Source organism: Silurus aristotelis (assembly GCF_946808225.1).
Source record: "Silurus aristotelis genome assembly, chromosome: 10".
In the NCBI taxonomy this organism is placed as follows: domain Eukaryota; kingdom Metazoa; phylum Chordata; class Actinopteri; order Siluriformes; family Siluridae; genus Silurus; species Silurus aristotelis.
The window spans coordinates 14,950,078-14,965,381 of record NC_139583.1 but is presented as its reverse complement, the minus strand read 5'-3'; the positions used below and the strand labels follow the sequence as shown (position 1 = coordinate 14,965,381).

General features: G+C 39.2%; 1 protein-coding gene across 2 annotated transcripts; it reads left to right on the top strand.

The window, feature by feature from the left end:
• Positions 1-6,186: 6,186 nt before the first annotated feature.
• On the top strand, positions 6,187-14,705 carry pskh1 (protein serine kinase H1). Of its 2 annotated transcripts, none has more exons than XM_083552706.1 (3): positions 6,187-6,714; positions 8,592-9,709; positions 12,541-14,705. In XM_083552706.1, exons 2-3 carry the CDS (start codon positions 8,759-8,761, stop codon positions 12,856-12,858), a joined length of 1,269 nt encoding a protein of 422 aa, XP_083408832.1. In that variant the 5' UTR covers positions 6,187-6,714; positions 8,592-8,758; the 3' UTR covers positions 12,859-14,705. The 2 variants fall into 2 exon arrangements, with proteins under 2 accessions (XP_083408832.1, XP_083408831.1); XM_083552705.1 differs by having other exon boundaries at positions 8,588-9,709.
• Positions 14,706-15,304: the final 599 nt, after the last annotated feature.

The window sequence follows — 15,304 nt, the reverse complement described above, 5'->3', positions numbered from 1 at the left end:
ATATGGAAATGCTGAGCTTCATGATGGTTCAGAGTGAGACCATCCATTACAGATAATAAATGAATGAATTATTTAATTCTAATGAATTTATGAATTAATTATTCAATCGTTGTCCCACTACCTTCCCTAGAAAAGAATCTGACTCGATTACAGTAAAAAGTAAAAGGCCAAAATTTCTGGATTTGAGATGTTAGGATTCAATATCTGATAAGAGCTTAGATATGTCCCAAAGCTAATATTTACCACACACACATGGGCCAGAGATTTATGGCATTGTTCATTTATGTGGCTCATAAAACAGCAAACCACTTCACTCCACCAGGGCTTAGCAGATCATAGTGCAGCTTTAAAAAGAGAATGCTCGATCCCTCTTTCTGTGTGTGTCTAAAAAGCCACAACTGATTCTGCTTCATCACCATATTATAATTGTAATCATTTTTTAACACATAGTTGAGAGTAGTCCCTGGATGTGTCTCTGTGGAAATTACAAGAGGAAACTGTAGGCTTACCAACGCTGTGAATACCTAGAACAGTGATGAATAATCAGAGGGAGGGGGATTAAAAAACTACACATGCCTTCACAAAACGAAAAAAGAATCAGTTGTATATAGTGTGCAATAATAATGTATTATTCAGCTAAGGAAATTCGCATTCATAATAATAATAATAATGGCACTTGTATTTAATTTCAATCATTTAATGGGGCTAGTAAAAGGGCTAAAACTGGTTAAAAGGGCACCTGGGTGCTAGTTGTAGTCTCTTAAATCCTATAGAAGCAGTAAAGATGTACTTTGCTTTTCCACACATGACTTTTCCATTTTGTAAAATAAATAAGGACACAATGCCATGCCATTTGTTGTTCATCTGAGGCTGTATTTAATTATGTACTGATCCTAAATTAAAAGAGTTGTACTTTTAATTTCAGTTTATATACACACATTATAAACTGCTCAAGGCTAACAGGAAACCATTCTTGATTTTACATTTGTTTTCCATGATAAAACATTCTAGTTGTTTCCTAAAAGTAAAAAAATAATTACCTGCATCATTAAAGCAAGGTTGTATGATTGTGTACTGAAGGACACTAAAATAATTTCTTTCTAAAACATCTGTTTATAGCAAAAAGATGACATTCATGTCCAGGGAAAAAAATACATGCAGCAACATCTATTTTGCCAATAGGGTCCAAGTTGTTAAGCAGTTTATTTGTTTCTATTTATAATCAAAGTCGTTTGTGTCATATTCAGCAATTCATTATAGAATTTCTCTCTATACTTCGAGTGGGTGGGGTATTTTAGGTAGCAAGTAAAAATGTTGTCCTCAAAGTTGATGTGTTAGAAGCAGGAAAAATGGGCATGTGTAAGGATTTGAGTTTAACAAGGGCTAAATTGTGATGGCTATTGTGCACTAGCTAGCCAGGGCTATCAGTGAGTGCACAGTAATTTGGCCTTGGCTACAGTTATTTATTGTAGAACACTCGGTGTCTCCTCTCATATCGGATTTCTTATAGATTTCACACACACACGATCAAAGCAGAGATTTAAGTTTGTCCCAGTGAAATACAAGCATTGCCTTCAGAACAGTAATGCAGTGGAGTGGAAATGTGAAACTGGATAGAAAGGGTGTCCCTCATGAAAAAGTTCCAAGGTGCCTGTGTATCTCTGTCTCGTCTTGGGAATCACTGGGCCATTGGAGATGCTTTGAAACAAGAGTGGGTTAGGAATAGCAATGCCACAAAGAGATGTGTTCAGAATTTTAGCTACAAATAATTTGACAAAAGATTACGTAGCAAGTTGTCCACCCTGACAGAGATATGAAAGAGAAAATGCTTTGTAGAGCTGGCACATGAGATAATCCTCCAAATATTTGGAAATATTACATTCAGAGTTGTCCTGAAAGTGAGCAGAGCTTTGAAGGGGGAATTAAACAGGGAATTGGGAAATTAGACTTTTTCCACACATAAGACTTTCATCAAGAGAGCCTAGAGACTCAGATCAGCGTCAAACACAAATCCACTGCAGACTTTTCAAATTTCAGAACAGCTATAGATCTCAGTGTACTGTTCAGAGAGCTAGTCTGGACAGGCCCCACAGGCCAAGACTGATTATCATGAGAATAATTGAGAGAGAGAGAGGAAGAGAGAGAGGAAGAGTCAGTGCGGCTTTTAATAGAGCCACTTCTATCTTCATGCTGATAAATAATGTACACCAGTCAGCAAATTTGGATTTAACAGATGGTATTGACCTTTTTGGGTGGATAGAAGGGAGATGAGGCAAGGGGGAGGGGGCAGAGAAAGAGACAGAGAGAAAGAATGAGTGAGAGAAGCATAAAAAGTGTAGGCACCAGAATTATAGAGGGGCCTTAAAGACTAATCCATCCATCATGCCTGTTGATTTGTTTTGCAGATTGTTTTACACCTGCTGTGCGACACAGATTACTGCATAAGGAAGTGAATAAATGACAAACCTCATATTAAGGGAAGAATCCTGCAGTATGGCATTTGGACCTTGAGCCCAGAGCCTCCTACTATCCTCCTGCAGTATGCACTCATAAACAGACCAGAGAGACTAGCTGTCTATTAAACCTTTGGTCAACTGTGCATTTCCATTCCGTTATCCCCTTGCTCCTTATACTCTTACTCAAACACTTTATCTTATCTAATTCAGAGTAGGTCCATCAGAGAGTCGGTGTCCTTTACAGGCTCCAGATGGCTGTCACCAAGTCTATAACTTAACATTTCATTTGGCATTTCCACACTGCATTCATAAGCAGCACTACATCATTCTATTGCCCTATTCAAATTCGCCACAGACTTATTCAGAGCTGCATTTGGGATGAAGCCATTGTTCGGCAGAGGGGAAAGAGAGGACTTGCAGTATTCATTATAACACCTGCAATGTACGCTGGAGCACCACATGGGACACCAGCAAAAAAAAAAGTATAATAATAAAAGAAAAACACAAACCACCAGTGAAAAGACAAGTGACCAACCAGAAATGTCTGCCAGGATATAAACACAGACATTAAAATTCTTTTAGCTGTTGTTCTGTTAAGAGAATGTCAAAGTGCGCACAATTGTGTAGCAACACTTGTACTATCACTTTACAGTGGAAGCAAGTTTCACAATAAAATGTAATTATACAAATATATTCCACATGGGTTCCTAGTTTAAAGCCACTTACATGACAGATTTCAGATTCAGAATTTGTATTTTTAAGCCTATCTGCAATCAGTGTATGCACATTTGGGGTGTGTGTGTGTGTGTGTGTGTATGTTTTGTTTGCTTCAGTGGTAAAACAAAAGAGCTTGAGAGAACGCTGCAGTTCGTGGTCTGAAACAGTAGAACAGTGACATCTAGTGGTTTTATCCATCCAGTGACAGATAAACTAATAAGAAATATTATTGAACGTATTCAAACGTTTAAAAGCAGAGGTGCTCAAACTGTTTCCTATTAAACTTCATTAAGGGCCGTGAAATAACCAAACTGTATTATATTAAACTCAAATTTACCATGGTTCCCCTCATTTATAATTTTATAACACAACCCGAATGGGTGAGACGTTGTTTCAATTAGAATAAAATGAAAACGAAAAGACTTTCAAATCAAATGCGACAATATTTTCTTCACAATAGAACATAGAGAACATAAATGTTAAAACTGAGAAATTTGATTACTTTTAGGCAGAAAATGAGCTCATTTTAAATTAGATGCCTGCTACAGGCATGGGGGCAATAAAGGGCTGAAAAAAACAGAAATGTTGAAAATGTTCAGCTGGAAGAACATCTAGTATTTATTCAAGATTATTGACATCAGGTCTGTAACATGATTCGCTATAAAAGGGATGTCTTATAGTGGCAGAGTCTCTCAGAAGTAAAGATGGGCAGAGGCTCTCCAATCTGTGAACTAGTCCTTAAAAAGATTGTGGAATACTTTAAAAACAACATGTCTCAACGTCAAATTGCAAAGGCTGTGCAAATCTCATACAGTACAAAACATCATCTAAAGGTTCAGAGAGAAATCTCGGTGCATAAGGGACAAGGCTAAGGACCTTTGTTTACCTTCAGACAATACTGCATCACTCATCGGCATGATTGTGTCATTGACATTATTAAACGGGTCCAGAAATACTTCCAGAAACCACAAAAAGTGTTCTATGGCCGGACAAGTTCAATTTGACGTTCTTGTTGAAAATCACAAACGCCGTGTCCTCTGGGCTAAAGAGCAGGGAGATCTACCAGCGTGTTTTCAGCGTTCGGTTCAAAAGCCAGCATCTCTGATAGTATGGGGGTTTGTTAGAAGGCACTATAAATGCTATAAGGTATAAAAAGGTATTAGAGCAACATATGCTCCCTTCCATACGACGTCTATTTCAGCAGGATGATGCAAAACCACATACTGCAGCTATTACAACAGCAGGGCTTCATAGTAGAAGAGTCTGGGTGCTGAATTGGCCTGACTGCAGTCCAGATCCTTCACCTATAGAGAACATTTGGCGCATCATTAAACGATAAATACGCCAAAGACCACCACAAACTCTTCAGCAGCTGTACATCCACAAATAAGTTTCTTATGGCAGTGCTTAAAGTAATTCAAACATGAGGCATGAAATACACACACATTCATTTACTTTCCTCCATAAATATAAATTATATTAATTAACAATATTTTTCCCCTTTAATTTAATTTCTCAAAACACATTTTGGTTTGTTTTTAAATATATCTGGGACCCACTAAACTAATTAAATCAAATAGTCAGAGATTCTTGTTTAGTTCTCACACAGACACCAAGATATGAATTCATGATGCCCCCACAAGCAAAAGCAACATCTGTTGCACTGACTGAAACAAACACGATTAAAATAAAGTGAAGTATAACAAGACAAGTAATATGTGGAAGAAAGAAAATGAATGGCGTAAACATTGCATCGTATATATAACAGATATACTGTAAAATGGCTCAGGAGAGAGAAGATATAAAGAACGTGCAAAAATACATATAGAATCTTGTAATATGATAAATGATAACATGCATGCTGTATACCGGGTTGTGAATTTGATTGCACTTATTTGGAAGCGTCATTACAATGCCATTAAAAGTGCATAATTGTTACTTTGGCCACTTTGAGAGGAGGACAATGTGTTAATATGCTGTGAGAGTAATACTGTAGGTCAAGACGACTGCAATCAATTATCTTGATTTAGACATGATGCATTTACACATTTTAATAATTTCATCAGTGTAATGGGATCTAGGAATAGGTATATTTCTATGCGAATAGGCATGGCTTTTAAACTCAAACACATTTATCTTCTCATCCCAGGGGCCTTCATCAAATTTAGTTGTTTATACTTAACATTACAGATATTTAAAATGACCAGGGTGACTCAACACACCATGCAAACCCCCAACCACACAAAGTTTGGCCAGTGCGCAGAGGGAAACGATTCATCCAGCAAAGCTTCTCTTAAAGCCTGAATTATCATTCTGCTGGAAGCCATACAGCTCACAGGAACTCTGAGGGTCTCACAGTACTGTCTAACAAGTTTTCTTGGGCTCTCAGCAGCATGGGTTTGAGCAACACTGCATACCTCAGCTGAAGCCTGCAACCAAGCAAGGGCAATCAAATGATTTTAACAAAATAAGAGTAATGTAGAAACTAAAAGATAAAATAAAAGATATGTAGAAACCTAAGAAAAAAGAGGGAAGAAGAAAGGAGAAAAGGAGGATATTGACAGTGATCCTTTCTGAAACCCAAGTACAATTCAGGGTCAACAAATGTTTATTTTTACACACACACACACACACATATATATATATATATATATATATATATATATATATATATATATATATATATATATATATATATATATATATAAACATATATTTTTAATATTTTAAATTATTAGATGTTTTACAACCCCCAGGGATTACACTGTGTGATTGTAAATGTATTGCTCGCTTCTCTTTGACAGCAACTGACTTTCTTCGAGTTTACACACAGACACACACACCCACAGAATGAAAATTGACTTCATATTGACTTCTTATAAAATTGACGTGTATATATATATATATATATATATATATATATATATATATATATATATATAAAATGTGTATGAAATCAATTTTCATTCTAACAAAGTTGTTTTACACCCCCCCCCCCCCTTCCCTTACACACACACACACACACACACTGTGTTTTAAAAGTTTTTTCTGCTTCTCTGAAAGTTTATTCTCTTTGACCGAAACTGATGTTCTTCAAGTTTATTGCTCTAACAATGTTCATCTTTATTTCAGAAGTCTTGCAGTTTCCCCTGTGACAGTAATGTACCTCCTCTGTCTGCCGCTATCGGCCATGTTGACTGCTTCTGGCTTCACTGTAGTTGTTGCAGGGGTCGAAACAAGCCGAACTCCTCCAAAAGAGAAAAAAAACTCCGTGTACGGGGGAGAAGGTGCTTCTGCTCTGAAAACAAGACATTACATAGTCAAGGTCTGAACAAGTTCGTGTGTGTTTCTTCAGTTCCTCGTGTGTGTGTGTTAGAGAGAGTTTAAGGATGAGTTTGAAGAGGAGGAAAGTTGGAGAAAAGCTGCGGTGATAAAATGGAGAGAGGAGCTGAGAGTGGGTTGAGGAGCCTGGCGGCGCTGGAGACCTCCACAATCCTGCCCTTTTACTCCCTGCGTCGAGTGCAGCACAAACAGCGATAAGGTGACGTTTACACTAAACCAATACGTTTTTAATCTTCATATATTTCTCATAGAATACATTTATTTGTCAATAGAATTGGGTTGAAATAAATCCAGCTCTTTTAGCGCGTAACCGTGTACCTTTTAGTCCAGGCCTCGGGGAAACAGTGAGGTGGTGCGGGAGCTGTGCGACATCACCGCACACACAAGTCTTTACACTGCGGAGAAATACTTATACATGTATATCGAGTTTTCTGCTCGCTCACTTTTAAACTTCCTAGAATTTTTACTTCAGAAATGTTACTGTTTATTGTGTATGACTCTTTACTTCAATCCTAAATAAAGTTAGGTAAATTTTTTGGGCTACATTCCTTTCACTCGGGTTACCGTCCACAGCCGCCACCAGCACCGTACAGCGCCGTGTGCTGTTTTCAGCGCCATGTTCCCTGTCTGTACTGCTGTTTTACTCTTTTACGTCCTGTCATTTTATTTGGTCCTCTTAGCCTGGAGCAGGTTTCCCAACTTCACACCGGGAACGCCCTGCCCCTACCATGCCCCTGCCCCTACCATGCCCCTGCCCCTACCATAAACCCTGTCTCTGCCCCTGCCCTACCATGCCCCTACCCCTGCCTTATCATGCCCCTGCCCCTACCATAAACCATGCCCCTGCCCCTACCATAAACCATGCCCCTGCCCCTACCCTACCATAAATCCTGTCCCTACCCCTGCCCTACCATGCCCATGCCACTGCCCCTACCCCTGCCCTACCATGCCCCTGCCCCTACTATAAACCCTGTCTCTGCCCCTGCCCTACCATGCCCCTACCCCTGCCTTACCATGCCCCTGCCCATACCATGCCTCTGTCCCTACCATAAACCCTGTTCCTACCCCTGCTCTACCATGCCCCTGCCCATACCATGCCCCTGCCCATACCCCTGCCCTACCATGCCCCTGCCCAGCCCATTAATGACTCACTACCACACCTGAAACAAAATGTGGCCATATTAAACTGGGCAAACACACTTAAAAGGGGACATACACACACCCGAAACAGTGTCGAGTCAAGTTTATTTCGTTTCCACTTTTCACAACAGCCCTTGTCTCAAAGCAGCTTTACAGAATTGAACAGTTAAGGTTAATGATGTGTATTTATCCTTGATGATCAGCCATGGCGACTGTGGCAGGGAAAAACTCCCTTAGATGTTATGAGGAAGAAACCTTAAGAGAAACCAGACTCAAAAAGGGGAAGCCATCCTCATTTGGGTGACATCAAGAGTGCGATTATAGTCTTTAAACAATACAAAACACTGGACATTGAGAACTAACATGAGCCGGAACCGGAATGTGTGATTATAAGTAATGTTCTTTCTACAGTCTTCTACAGTCAGTTGAGGTTATGGAACCAGGAGCTACTGATCAACTCATAAAATAGCTCAACATTTGCGAACATCACAGATCCAACACCCAACAGTGTGTGGCTGTATGAAACTGGACAAACACACCACAACAGTCTATATGACCATATCGGCCAGCAGTTAGGACCTTAGACTTCTGATCAGAAGGTTGTGAGTTCAAATCCCCCCACCACTAAGCTGCCACTGCTACTGCTAAAAACATGGTCTGACAGGCCACAGCTCAGCATATGTTAATCTAGAGAGGATAATCTATGTGAATCTTATATTTTGAACTCTTCTTTAATCATTCCTAAGTTTGACCGTATCTGAGTACATTAACCACATCTATTGCTTTGATAAAAATGAAAATATTACAGAAAAAGTATTTAATTTCTTGCTTGAAATGACTGGAAAATAACATTTCATGACTTAAGGCTTAATGTGTACATTTATGAGATTTCTAATTTCAGTTATTTTTATTTTTTTCCTTCATTATTTCAGGTAGACTGCATTCACCTCTTACCTGAGGAGAAGATCGTTCTTATGTAGAACGTGATTGTGATCCTTTATCATCCTTGACTTTTGTGGTGTCGAAAGCTTTTGTCAGTGCCTTTGGCTGGAACGGGTTATGAGGATGTGCCGCCCGTATCGGGTGCGAAGGATCCTGACGTGATGGGGTGCAGGACAAGCAAGGTCCTCCCAGAACCACCAGCAGACGTGCAGCTAGATCTAGTCAAGAAGGTCGATTCTCAGCAAACTGATGTCTATAAGAACTTTATTCGTGTGGATGACAGTGACAAAAAAAACGACTCTCCCTCCCCTCAGGGTCAAAGCCAAGCTACAGGTGCTGCCACTAATCCCCTTATGGCAGGAAAAGGCCAGCTGGAGCCCTCTGAACCACGGCGAAACAAAGTGGCCAAGTACCGGGCCAAGTTTGACCCTCGGGTGACGGCTAAGTATGAGATTAAGGCGCTTATTGGTCGCGGCAGCTTCAGCCGGGTGGTGCGGGTCGAGCACAAGGGTACACGGCAGCCATATGCCATCAAGATGATCGAGACTCGATGGCGTGAAGGTCGCGAGGTGTGCGAGTCGGAGCTGCGGGTCTTGCGGCGTGTGCGCCATACGAATATTATCCAGCTGATGGAGGTTTTTGAGACGGCCGAGCGTGTGTACATGGTGATGGAGCTGGCCACAGGAGGTGAGCTCTTTGACCGCATCATCGCACGTGGTTCCTTCACTGAGCGAGATGCCACACGTGTTCTCCGCATGGTACTGGATGGGGTGCGCTACCTGCACATGCTGGGCATCACTCACCGTGACCTTAAGCCTGAGAACCTGCTCTACTACCACCCTGGTGCGGACTCCAAGATCATGATCACAGACTTTGGTCTAGCGAGTACACGCAAAAAGGGGGATGAATGCCTTATGAAAACCACTTGTGGCACACCTGAATACATCGCACCTGAAATCCTAGTACGCAAGCCTTACACCAATGCTGTGGACATGTGGGCGCTGGGGGTTATCTCCTACATCCTGCTCAGTGGTACCATGCCCTTTGAGGATGACAACCGCATGCGCCTCTATCGGCAGATCCTGAAGGGGAAGTACAGCTTCTCTGGGGAGGTGGGAATCAATTATTATTAACTTTATTTCTTGTCTCATGCATATTTTAGCTGCCAGCTGAGCTGAAGAAGTGAAAGAGGTTGTAAACATGTTTATTTTTATTTTTTGTATAAGTTGGCATAGGAAACTTGAGTAAAGGTTTACATTAAGATTCTCCTGCGTAACATTTATATAGTGTGTGTTTTACATTTTAAAATGGATCCACGGTTATTGTAGTAGTTATTTTATTCTCTTCTGGTCAGAGACCTTAAAGAAAACATCTGGGAAACTGTTAAGTCAAAACACAGCAGGCTAAGAAGAATAGCAGCATTCTGCATAATGTTTTGGAGGTATTGTTTAGAAATCATTTCTACAGTGAGTCTTTCGGATGATTTATGGCTCATGCATCTATGGACTTGGGGATAAAGTGTTCATTTAATACAGTACTTTTGCAATGGTTTTGCACTAGATGCAGATGTCAAATGTAGGTATAAATGTATCAGATGTGTCTCATTGCTGTCACCCAAATCGTTTAGAATAACTGCACTTTTTTAAAATAGTAATTACACTTTTTAATGACAGTTTTTCCATGGTTACGCTGCTCTGTGCTGTTATGTGTTCAGTGCCCACCAGTGTTTTTTTGTGGTATAGAATAAAGCCTCTGACAGCCTGTTATAAAGCTGCATGAGGACATGCAGACATTTACCCTGTCCATTCACAATCTGCATTCCTAAGCAGAAATATACCCCAGAAGGCCACTGTCACGACACCAAAAACAACAATACCCCATGAACGTCTGGCCCCTTATTCCTCTGATACAAACTTTATTATAAACCTCCTTTACTGATTCACTTTAATGCTCTCTTGATGAATGAATTGCTTCATTGTCCAATACCAAAATTTGTGGTTTTGCTGTTGGAGTTATTTGGGTTGTGGATTCTGTGTTTGTGTCTTTGTGTGTATGAGTTCTGACTGGATGGTAACCAGAACGTTCCTGTGATCACAAATCCCACACCAAACTTTTGCTGCAGTGTTGATTTTTGCTGCTTACACAAAAAAATCTATGGGCTTTTAAGAAAATGTGTCATACAAAGCAACAAGAGCATGAATTCTGTTCTCTATGGCATGTGAGATGTAAACAGTAAGGTTAAGCATTAATGGAGAATTTAATCCGTCATATTAGTCAGGTTAAATGTTTACAGAACCTATTAGTTCTCCTTCTTCAGTGAACAAACCCATTTTCCAAAAATGACCATCTCATGTGGGCAGTAACTCTGGCTAAAAATACATTGTTGGTTATGGGTAATAGATGCAGAGTACATACAATTCTGTGTGGAAATGGTTTTTATTGGACATATTTACTTCGGGGTTATATCTGATTATATCTAACTTAAAGCATTAAGCCATATTTTATAAACGTCAAAGTAAAACATCTTGTCTGCTGGAGGCAATGTTTGTGCCTTACTGTTATTTAGTTAATTCCAGGCCATATACATAATGATAAATGGTAATATCAGACTCCAGGGCAAAAAAAAAGCCAAAATCTCCCAAAAAATAAAAAAAGGTTTTTATTGATCTTGACAACAAATCGTTAGTTGTTAAAGTATTGAACGTTTGATTTGGTGTAGTAGGTCAAAAAGGTCTGACATACTTCTGAAAATACACTTCTGGAAACAATACATATACAGTACCAAAGTTTTATATTTCAGATTCTCCAAAGTAGCCACCTTTTGATGACAGCTGTCTCAGTCAGCTTCATGAAGCAGCCACCTGGAATAGAACAATCTTGAGGAGTTGCCAAAGGAGCTCAGTGGAGCTTGTTGGCTGCTTTTCCTTCATTCTCTGGTCCAACTGATCCCAAACCATCTCCACTGGATTTCACACTTTTTTCTTTAAACAAACTAGTTCTTACAAAACCTCGAGATGTGTTTGGGGTCAGTGTCCTTTTAAAAAACTAATTATGGCCCCACTATACATTCAGGAATCACCCATTCACCCTCTAGTCGAACAAAGACATGGCAATTGGAACCAAAAATCTTACATTTGGACCAATCAGTCTTAAGGACAGTTTTCCACTGATCTAATGTCTATTCCTTTGTGTTTTTTGGCCCAAGCAAGTTTCTTGTGCTTGTTGTTCTTCTGAAGTAATAGTTTCTTCGCTGCAGTTCGACCATGAAGGCCTGACTCTCACAGTTTCCTCTGAACAGTGGATCTTGAAATATGTCTACCACTTGAACTCTGAGAAACATTTAGGCAAATTGGCTGTTTCTGAGGCTGGTAATGCTAATAAATGTATTTGCAGAAGAGGTACTGCTTGGTTTCTTCTTTTCACGAGAGCCTATTTCACCAGTTTGATGGTTTTTGCCGACTGCACTTGGAAATACATTTAAAGTTCAATGTAAATGAGTGTTTCTGGCCATGATGTAGATTTGTACAGTAGTTGTAGTAGAGCTAATAGAGCTATTTACTCTGTACACTCCCTTCTTCTGCACAAGACAACTAATGGTCTATAACACATTAAGAAATCACAAATGAACTATTAACAAGGCATTCCTGTGAAATTAAAACCATTCCAGGTGACAATCATGAATCTGATGAATGTTATTTTTAATATTAAAAATATTAAGATCTATAATATAACACATTCTTGGTGTTTAACACTGTTTGTTTGCTACATAATTCTGAACATGTTCTTTTATAGTTTGGATTTCTTCAGTATTCACATACAATGCTGAAAATAATACAAATAAAGAAAAACCACTAGAGGAGGTGTGTCCAAACTTTTTACTTAAAAATGTGATTTGTTCAGAATGACTGATCTGTTGCCATTTTCTTGCTCTCCTTCCTCCCAGCCGTGGCCGAGTGTGTCCAACTTGGCGAAGGACTTCATTGACCGCGTGCTCACTGTGGACCCGGGCGAGAGGTTGACCGCTGGCCAGGCGCTCAAGCACCCTTGGATTGTTAGCATGGCTGCTTCATCTTCAATGAAGAACCTACAGCGCTGCATCTCTCAGAACCTGCTCAAGAGGGCGTCGTCGCGCTGCCAAAGCACAAAGTCAGCACAGTCGACGCGCTCCAGCCGCTCGAGCAAGTCAGGTAGAGCACGGCGTGTCCGAGAGAAGGAGCTGAGAGAGCTGAACCGCCGCTACCAGCAGCAATACAACGGCTGAGGAACACAGCCTGCGGTCACACTGCACACGCTGGTACCGACACTCTGGGACCCACTAGACATGTGCCGATGAACTTTTCTATGATCTTTTACAAACCTATTTCAGAGTTCTGTCACTGTTCCTGAATTCTATTCAAAAGGCAGCCTGAGATTTAAAGGCCTCTTCACATGAAGGTGATCCCATAATCCTGTTCACCAAATACGGAATTAATAATAATCTGGTTTTCTGTGACTCCATAATCCTTTTTTTAGTCCTTTTTCAACTATCCTTATACCTTGTAAGAAATTATATCATGAGGGGAAAAACAAAGCGATTACCTCGATATAAATCGGCACATGCCTAGGACCCACATGCTGTAAGCAGAGGAGGTGACGCACTTTTAAGTCTGATGCAAGAACTCTGAGACGTCACCATTGCTAACCACAGAGCCAATTAGCAAAGTATATCTCACTCATTCTCCAGTCCGTTTCTGTGCTGGTGTTTTTTTTTTACTTTATGTTCATGTTATTTTGTGTCATTTCCCCCTTATTTATTTATTGGTAATGTTTTTTTTCCTTTCATTGTTATTGTCTGATTACACCTTTTACCTGATTGTATTATCTGTTGAACAGAATTTGACATAACGAAGTTGCAGGAAGGACTACTAAATCTGTGTTCGCTGTTTTCAGACCTTCCTGATTTTTGCTGTGAATTATTTTTTTAACCGTTATAGTTATTCTCTGTGAGGTGATATCGATGCTGTTAAAGGTTTCCCGTTGATCAAAGTTTATTGCACCAAAATTAATTGAAAATCGTGAAGGTTCTGCGTTGCCAATTCTTTCTCTACGAAACCACTTAGGCAAAGTTATTTTATATGGTAACTCTTTACAATGAGTTCTCTAATGATACTCCTTCAACAGTCATGTAATCCCCATCACTAAGCAATTAGATCTACAATATGTAACATCAAGTGACAGGATGTTTTTATCTTTACATGAAATGAACACTATAAGCTTTCGAACTAATATGTCATAGAATTGTTTTGTATGTTTTGTATGTTATATTACTGTGAACAAATCATTCCGCCCATTACACCAGCTAACATATGGGATTTTAAGTACTTTGGATTTGTTACAAGGTGAATGTGCATATTTTGTTACACGGATTAGTTTGGTATCCTGTCTTAATTTTGCCGCACTTGGGAAACATTCCTCTGATATTTATTAGTAACCATTACAGCCGTATTCATTTAGAAAATGAAAGCTGTTTGTTTCTGCTCCCCATTGGAAGAAATCTAAATTTGAAGCAATTAGAGCATCATAGCTTTCAACCTATTGAAAAATAATGACCATATTGTTCGCATACTTATCTGCTAGACCTTTCTCATTCAAATCTGAAACTTGTTTATCAATTGAGACAAGAATTTGGGAGGGGGCATGAAATTCTACTTTTTTTTGTTTTTGTTGGGAAAACCACTGTTTTATAATTTTGTTTCAACTGAATAGAAAGTTTTTTTTAAGGAAGGAAATATAATTGAACCTACATGAGTTTATTAATCAAATGTATAGTTTGCCAAATTGTCAAAATGAAACACCAAAAAAACTAAAGGAAAAGAAGTAGCAAGTTCCTGAATTTCTCAAGATGTACAGTATGCAGAGCTCAGTTTTTTGTGTAAACTTAGTTTGATAAATGTTTGTTTTCCTCCTTTGGTGAATCTGATACAACACTGCCTCTTGAAGGAATAGTGTAAATATCTATTGTATTTTATGTTTATGCCTTAATGAAGATTAATGGTGGATCATGTACTATACCCCCCCCCCCCCTCAAATGTCTGAATGAAAGCGTTCAATATAAAATGTTTTACATGATTGTTCTGCTGCAGTTCTGTTTTTTCTCCTGTTATTTTAACAGCATGCCTGTAATCATCTGTTATCCAATACTATCTCATCTTATCCAGACCTGACAATTGGGATCTTTGTATCCAACATGAAAATAATCAAGAGAAAGCACTTGAAAAAGCTTTTTTTTTCATGGATGGAATAGGAGATTTCTATTTTTTATTTTTTTATTTTTATTTTACTGAACCTCATTTATGTAGTATTTGTCCTCTTATGACTACATTGAAGACCTTTTGAGTGCCATCTTGTGGTCATAACGCGAATCACATGCAGATCTTTATTTCTGCTATAATTATTTCAGGTTAATGCTATACAAGAGAATGTGATGTGTAATTAACGCTTTTTTTTATTCAGACTGATTATAAATGTATTACACTACAGAAATGAAGAGTACATAAATATAATACACACAATAGCCCTGCAATATATTGTTTGCAGTTCAGTGTTCCGCACTGTACTACATACACAGCAGCACTGCTAGACATGAAGAAAATAGACCCCGCCTCCTGGCACACATCTGATTGGCCAACGCTTGCGTCGCTCACCGCCGTACTCAGCGTATCTGTTGG